The following is a 7,824-nucleotide window of genomic DNA, read 5'->3' as shown; positions in this document are numbered from 1 at the left end:
AAAAACCAAAAAAAAAAAAAAAAAAGATAGTTGAAATAATGCTTCCATTGCCTTGGTCTATAGGCAAACCTGTGGAGCATTTTCTTGATTAATTTAAGATTGATGGGGGAGGGTCCAGCCTACTGTGGTCCTGGGAGGTAGGGTAAAAGCCAGCTGTAAGTGGTCTGTGGCCCTGCTTGAGGTCTCCTTCAAACAGAGTCAGCACTTTCATGTCCTAATCACACAAAAATTTTATTAATTTCAAACTTTTTGGCCTGTAGTTCAGGCCTATTACTAACTAGCTCTTATATTTAATTTAACCCATTTTAATTAATTATTAATATGTGTTAATGCATGTTAATCTATGTATTGTCGTGTGGCTATGACTTTTACTGGTCTGCTGGCACGTTGTTTCTTGGGCGGGCTTGTGTCTCTCTCTCTATTCCTTCCTCCCCACCTGAGTCCTCAGTTTGATTGTTCTTCCTAACCCTGTCCTGCCTCACTATGCATTGGTCAAACAGCTTTTAATGTTAACCAGTGGAAACAAACAATACATATTTATAGTGTGCAGAAGCATCCTAAAGTAGTCTCCCTCAGTAATGGGCTATAATCGGGATGTGTAAGCCAAATAAATTCTTTCCGCCCTAAAGTACTATAGTTGACAGTTTATTTTTATTTCTATAAGCATGAAGATGATGCTTCACAGTTTGATGAAAGTCTAACAGAATTATTTTTTATTACTAAATTGTGCTTTTTTTATTGATTCAGGTACCTAGTAGAACTTGGTTGTATCAAGCCACTCTGTGATCTCCTCACTGTCATGGACTCAAAGATTGTACAGGTTGCCCTCAATGGCTTGGAAAACATCCTGAGGCTTGGAGAACAAGAAGCCAAAAGAAATGGCTCAGGCATTAACCCTTACTGTGCTTTGATTGAAGAAGCATATGGTAAGATGCTTTGACTGGAGCAGCTTCTGGCTAAGATTTAGGAAATAGACATAGTCATCAAAAGACGTAACTATAGTAGGTACTGGGTGATAAAGTGACTGTTAGAGAAATTGTTACTAAGATGTTAATTTATAATATTAACATTCAGATGTAATAGTAGTAATCACTTCTGTACAGCTGTGCAATACAAGATAATGTGAGAATGTTTACATCAAAGTAGATTTGAAAATGTAGTTACTGGGATTTTCAAGAACAATTTTTTATTCTTCATTTTAGGTCTGGATAAAATAGAGTTCTTGCAGAGTCATGAAAACCAGGAGATCTATCAAAAGGCCTTTGATCTTATTGAGCATTACTTTGGGACCGAAGATGAGGACAGCAGCATCACTCCCCAGGTTGACCTTAGCCAGCAGCAGTACATCTTCCAGCAGTGTGAGGCTCCTATGGAAGGTTTCCAGCTTTGAAGCAATCCTCTGCTTTCTTGTTCCTGTGTCAGACCAGGCTACCCAGTCAAGTCCTCTTGTGGAGCCCACAGTCCTCATGGAGCTAATTTCTCAAATGTTTTCCATAATACTGTTTGCGCTCATTTGCTTGCCTTGCGCACCTGCTCTCTTACACACATCTGGAAAACCTCTGGCTCTCTGTGGTGGAATACCCTTTTATTACAAGGGTAACCAGAACGGCCCACTCTCTTATGGAAAAATCCCTAAGCTTTGGAGATCCGCACTTATATTAGAGTCATGGGAATATATACACATATATTTGTGGCTCCCTTTTTTGTGGGGGAAAAAAGAGGACTCTTCCCTCATTCCGTAAAGTGGGGAAAATGACATTAAAAGATAAAACTAAAACCTTTATCTTGAATTTTACACAACTGCTTGGACAAGGGAGATACTTAGACTTGTGTATACATCAGAGTACTCTTCTCGAGTTCTTCCTCAGTGAACCCACCCTTGGAGTACCTGGTGGCTTTTTCTAGCCAAATTTGCATTAATCCTTATTGAGATGGGATGGTTTTCTTTCCTCTAATGGAGTCATTCTTCAGATATTAAAGTTAAACCATCCCTCCCTCACCTTCAGCCTTCAGTGAATGTGCTTCTAGTTGTCAGGAATGCTGAAGAATTAACACTCTGACTTTTAAATGTGATACTGACTTGGCAGATTCCCTTAAAGCAGAAAGGAGAGGAGCACAGATTAATGTGTATGGCTTCTCTTTGGTTTTATGTCTCTTAGGATTTGGAAGTAGTTGAGTTTTAACACCGGTATGAAGATAAAAGTCCTTAGCAAAACCATGTTCTAAAATTCGATTAAGGAGTCAGAAGAACACAGAACCCATCACTTTTTCTAAACCAGTGTGACGAGAGGCTGTGTTTCTGCATTAAAAAAGATACTCAGGCTTTGTGGTCCTGATCAAGGTCCTGGTAATTGGAGTTCACCCTAGGTGCTTTTCCTCTATGTGACTGGCAGATAACACAGATATAAATGTTACTTAGGGACTTTTTTTCCTTGGTCAAGTGCAGCTCGATTCTAATGCATTCATGCTGCATACATGATCCTGCAATGCAGCAACCTTATCTTTAGAAGCGTAGCAGTCTCCTCAATATGACCTCTAGACTAAAAGGGCAGTGATCTTTTTCTAAAAACCTCAGCGTTCCCTGGTTTTATTTCATCTCCTACTATAATTACCCTACCTCCCCAAGTAAAAACAGTGCCCACCTCCTGCTTATTTAATGATGACTGTAATGTACCTGCAAATGGCGCTTCCAGTACTGTGTTCACTGATCCACATTTGTGCTTGGACTAGAAGGGGAAAAAAACAAAGAAAGCTTAATTGCCAAGAGAACTGCAAACGAGTTCAATGCGACTTCTCGGTGCTAGTTGGCCATTTTGGCTCAATGTTGGGACACACTATCAGAGAAGAGCTTTCCTTGATGATGTTCTGTTCAAAATGAATTCTGAAGGAAAAGATGCTCACGTCTGTTTCAGAGCATACCCTTCTAAATCTTTTTAGACTACTCTTCTAGAACTCATTGTAACCCCAAAGTATAGAAGCTATCTGGGAGTTGCCCCTGACAAGCTGTTGCACATCTCTGGTGAATCCTGCTGAATGTAAGGGATATTTAGAACTTCCATACCTCATCATGATGTTATTTAAGCAGCCAATTTACATGACCCTATTTACTTTGATAAATTCATTTCATTCAAACTAGGAAGTTCCAGAGTCAAAGGACATTTATCAGCTAAGAGTGTGATGCATTCTTGCCCTAGTCTTTAAATGTGTCTGTGCTCTGGGATGGATATCTTCTGATGTCTGTCACTGATGGAGCAGGCACTACAAAACTAGTCAGCTCCCATCTGTCCTGTTGTTTTCTAGTGCTGCTTTGTGCTGAGAGAACATGTTAGTTTACTGAACTTGACCTGTACAAGACTGATTCTTTGTAATTTTAGGGATAAATTAGGTGGTTAATTTAAAGATGAACTTTCAATGTTGCCTTTACATCACATTAAAATATCACTTCTTTCAGAAGGTTAATAGAAGCACTGATTCATAGTAAAAATCTTGTTTTTAGCTTTGGCTTTTTCGTGGCTGATTTTTTTTTATTGTAAATTACTGGTAATGTTATTTCTGTAGAATGTTTTAAATTATGTACCTTTATTGGATAGTTAAAATCTTTGCGAGTTTGGATGAAAAGAGATACAAAGCACACAGAGTTGTCACCCTACCTTACCAAGGGCATACAGCTGGAACTTTTGAGGCAATTTTAGGGTTACCCAGTGACGTCAGGTCCAGTAGCCAGTGCAATCTGTTTTATCTAAAACAGAAGATTTATCTTCAGCTTGACCCAAGAAGTTCATGAACCTTAAATATCTTGAACTTTGTTTTTATAGTAAAATGATTAAATGTAAAGATTGGAGTTGGCTAAAGTTAACCCAGCAAATTCGGATGTTCTGGAAACAAGTCCTTAAGCAGCAGACTGATGTTTTAATACAAGTGGAATGTTAGGGTACAAATCCTATTTTCAGTTCATCTGGCAGAGTCTGTTGATGTAGTTTAATCTTTTGATATTCTTATCAGAAAGGTGTCACTACAGAAGCATGTTAGTATCTACAGCACAACAAGCTCTAGGGTTTAGACAGCGATCGGGCAAAGTGGCTTTGTTCTCTTTACCTTTCCCTGTCTTCCCTCAGACTTCTATACTGAGAACTTTGGTCTTCAAACAATGGCATTCAGAGAATTTGAGATGTAAAGGTATTGGGTACCTGAAGGACCAACAGGTAAATATGATTGGGTGGAGAAATAACCCAGAAAGTACAGATTCCGAATATAAAGAAAAGGATTTCGGAGACACAGTTGTCTGTGGAACACTTGGTTCTCACCAGTCAAAGCCACTTTCCTGATGCCCTCATCAGTCGTCCCTCCTGGAAACTGTTGCGCTAGGGTGGTTCTTCCGTGTACCAGACAAAGCTAGTGGACTCTGGGTATTTTTCAGCCTTACTGTCCCATAAATAAATCTGAATTATTCCAGTTGCTGCTGATTATGCCTAAGAAAACATATGTAAGTATAATTTGTCAACCAAACTCTCTGTTGTACATGACTACCTACCGGCAACTTTGATTTCTGTAGTGCGAAATAAACATTTCAGCTGTCTGACCCCAGATGTGGGGCCGCATTGTAAAACAGGTTTGCCTTGGGTTTCTTTAAGATTTATTTTATCTCTGATTAATTTTGTGAAAATTGTCACACCAATAAGCAAACCATTTTAGGTATATTTAGAGGCTAAAGCTTTTGACTTAGTTGGAAATTCTGCTCAGTAATGTACAGTAAAAAAAAGGAGTTGCTCTTTGAGAGGGGTATTGTTTCCTTTCAGGATACACACCTGTGTGCTGCCTCCTACATTCCAAAATTTGCTTATTTGCAGTTTCATTTGAAATCTCATATCAGTAGAGCCGTTTCCCTTTGTTTGAAGCAAACAGATTAAGTATCTGCATAGTTGGGAAATACTTTGACTTACCTTTTCCCATCATCCAAAAATATTTAAAAGTAATTTGGGATTAGGTGTGACTAAGTGTTCTATGTTGGCTATAATGTAAATGATACTCTATAATATTCTTTATTGTTAGGAAAGTTATAAGAATGAGTACTAAGACATTAGGATAATGTTTAATAAAATAGATACTTAACTTTTTATTCATTTATTTATTTTAATTTTTTTTTTCCTTCAAGGCAGGATTTCTTTGTGCAACGGTCCTATCTGTCCTGAAACTCACTTTGTAGACCAGGCTGGCCTTGAACTCAGAGATCCATCTGCTTCTACCTGGCTGATATTTAACATTTTTAAAATATCAAATTGCTAGAGATGAGCTGGAGAGATGATTCTTCTGTTATGAGATCTTCAGTTATAACTGGGCAGTGGTGGTGCACACCTTTAATCTCATCATTTAGGGAGGAAGAGGCGGGTGAATCTCTGAGTTCTAGGCCAGCCTGGTCTACAGAGTGAGTTCCAGGACTGGTTCCACAGCTACTGAGAAACCCTGTTTCGAAAAGCAAACAATGAAAAAGAGAGATCATCTTACAGTTATAAGAAGTATTGCTCTTAAAGAGGACAGGAGTCTGGATCCAGCACCTATATCAAGTGGTCACAGTTGCTGGTAGCTTCAGTTCCTGGGATTCCAGAATCACCTTCTGGCTTCTTCTGGTACCAGGGACACCACGGTGTATATGCATACTTGTGAGTAAGCACTCAACACAGATAAACCCAAACCTTGGCTGGTCAGTGGTGGCGCACATCTTTAATCCCAAGATTTGGGAGATGGAAGCAGGTGGGTCTCTGAGTTCAAGGCCAATCTGGTCTACCTAGCAAGCTCCAGGACTGCCAAGGCTACACAGAGACACCTTGTGTTGGCAAACAAGAAACAAAACAAAGCAAAAAAAAAAAAAACCTTAAAACTATCTAAAGTTTCAAATTACTGTTGGATAAGAGATTATCTGAAGGCTTGAGGTAAGAAGGATTATTAGTATAGAATGTTTTCAACTAAGAGTAATCAGAAATGTCTATTTTCCTTTAGGTCAAATAAAAGCAAGTCATGTTTGTTTAGTGTTTGTTGTGTATCAGGTTTCGGATGGATAATAATGTATGGCAAGATCAAGGTTTGATGGGTTACTTTGCTCCATTGTCATCATTCTTAGATGGTGCTGTCCAGAGGAGAGCTTTCCCAGTGTGTTCTCATGCCCATGCAGCATTTCTGTGCCCAGGAAGCCTCTGCTGGCTTTTAGTGGCTGTGGCTGGGCAAGCCTTTTGTATTGGAGCATCCTCCCTTCGTGTCCTCATCAGCAATACTTTTAAATGGTTCCTGCTCATATATCAATTGCTATTAATTTGCATCTTCAGATAGATGAATTGACCCCCCTTGTCCCCAAGTATCTCTCACCTGTACTACTGAAATTATATATAGTCAGACAAGTATAACAAAGGTTTAAATGAAATTCATATGGTTGGGCTGGAGAGATGGCTCAGTGGTTAAGAGCACTGCCTGCTCTTCCAAAGGTCCTGAGTTCAATTCCCAGCAACCACATGGTGGCTCACAACCANAGATGGCTCAGTGGTTAAGAGCACTGCCTGCTCTTCCAAAGGTCCTGAGTTCAATTCCCAGCAACCACATGGTGGCTCACAACCATCTGTAAAGAGATCTGGCACCCTCCTCTGGCGTGTGGCTATAAATGGAGGCAGAAAGTTGTATACATAATAAATAAATATTTAAAAAAAAATGCCGGGCGATGGTGGCGCACGCCTTTAATCCCAGCACTCAGGAGGCAGACCAGCCTGGTCTACAGAGCTAGTTCCAGGACAGACTCCAAAGCCACAGAGAAACCCTGTCTCGAAAAAACCAAAAAAGAAAAAAATTCATATGGTTGATTGTGAGTTTAGTGACATAATGACTAAATTCAGAAATATCTTTTTTTTTCTCCAGTGAAAATATAGAAGATACTGACAGGGAAAAGTTTCGGGATGCAGAACAATTGCTCTTATAGTCAGCACCATGGGTATAAAGTTAAACTACTACTTGTAAAAAGTATATTTTCCTGTAGACATCTCCTTTTGTTTCACCGGTTGGGTATTTCCTACCTTATGACATTTTTCGCCATTGTGTGCCCTTTCTCAAGAGTGTTCCTACACTTGATTGGGAATGACTATTGATTCTTTGTATTTAAACGCACTCTGCCAGGCCATGGATGAATGCTTTGCACATAGTAAATTTTTCATAAGTAGTGAATGAGGAATATACATCTGGGATAGTAATGGATGCTTGATTACAAAAGAAAATTCATAGAAATTCTTTCACATAGTTCGCTGAAATCAGAACTGATAACTATTAAAAACAATTGTCTCAACATAAAGTATCTTATTTGAGGACACATTAAAGGACCTGAAGTTTACAAAAAGAAACATCATCAAAGCAGATGTCTGTGACATCAGAGGAGAACGAAAAGCTGCGTGGCATATTTTACAGACTAACATACACCGGTGTGTTTGATTCAGCAGACATTAGTAAAGTTGTGTTTTCGACGAGAATTGACTCAGTGGTTAAGAGCACTGACTGCTCACAGAGAACCTGGGTTCAATTCCCAGTATCCACATGGCTGCTCACAATTCTGTAACTCCCAGTTCCAGGGGAGTCTGACACCTTCACACCAACGCACATAAAATGAAGTTAAATTATTTTGAAAGATCTGTAACTGATGTGGAAGCAAGTGTCCAGGCTGTTGAGATCTTATGTTTTCGTGTACTCTGTATTGCAGGAGGATGTTTTTATTTCTCCAGGCTTATGTAACAAGTGAACAAAAAGTCTGACACTTCACTTTCCTTTTGAGATGTGCTGGCCAGGTTTTTTTTTTTT

The 7,824-nt window shown here is 39.2% G+C and overlaps 1 protein-coding gene across 1 annotated transcript in view; it reads left to right on the top strand.

The window, feature by feature from the left end:
• The window catches only part of Kpna1 (karyopherin subunit alpha 1), an 84,254-nt gene extending 80,759 nt beyond the window's left edge, over positions 1-3,495 (top strand). Inside the window, 2 exon segments of the mRNA XM_050122371.1 lie at positions 748-926; positions 1,203-3,495. Of these exon segments, the coding sequence (XP_049978328.1) occupies positions 748-926; positions 1,203-1,390 (367 nt within the window). The 3' untranslated portion in view covers positions 1,391-3,495.
• Positions 3,496-7,824: the final 4,329 nt, after the last annotated feature.

Source organism: Alexandromys fortis, unplaced genomic scaffold, assembly GCF_014885135.2.
Source record: "Alexandromys fortis isolate MF-2015 unplaced genomic scaffold, M_Fortis_MF-2015_v1.1 scaffold_187, whole genome shotgun sequence".
Taxonomy (NCBI): domain Eukaryota; kingdom Metazoa; phylum Chordata; class Mammalia; order Rodentia; family Cricetidae; genus Alexandromys; species Alexandromys fortis.
This window is presented reverse-complemented; position numbering and strand designations above follow the sequence as displayed.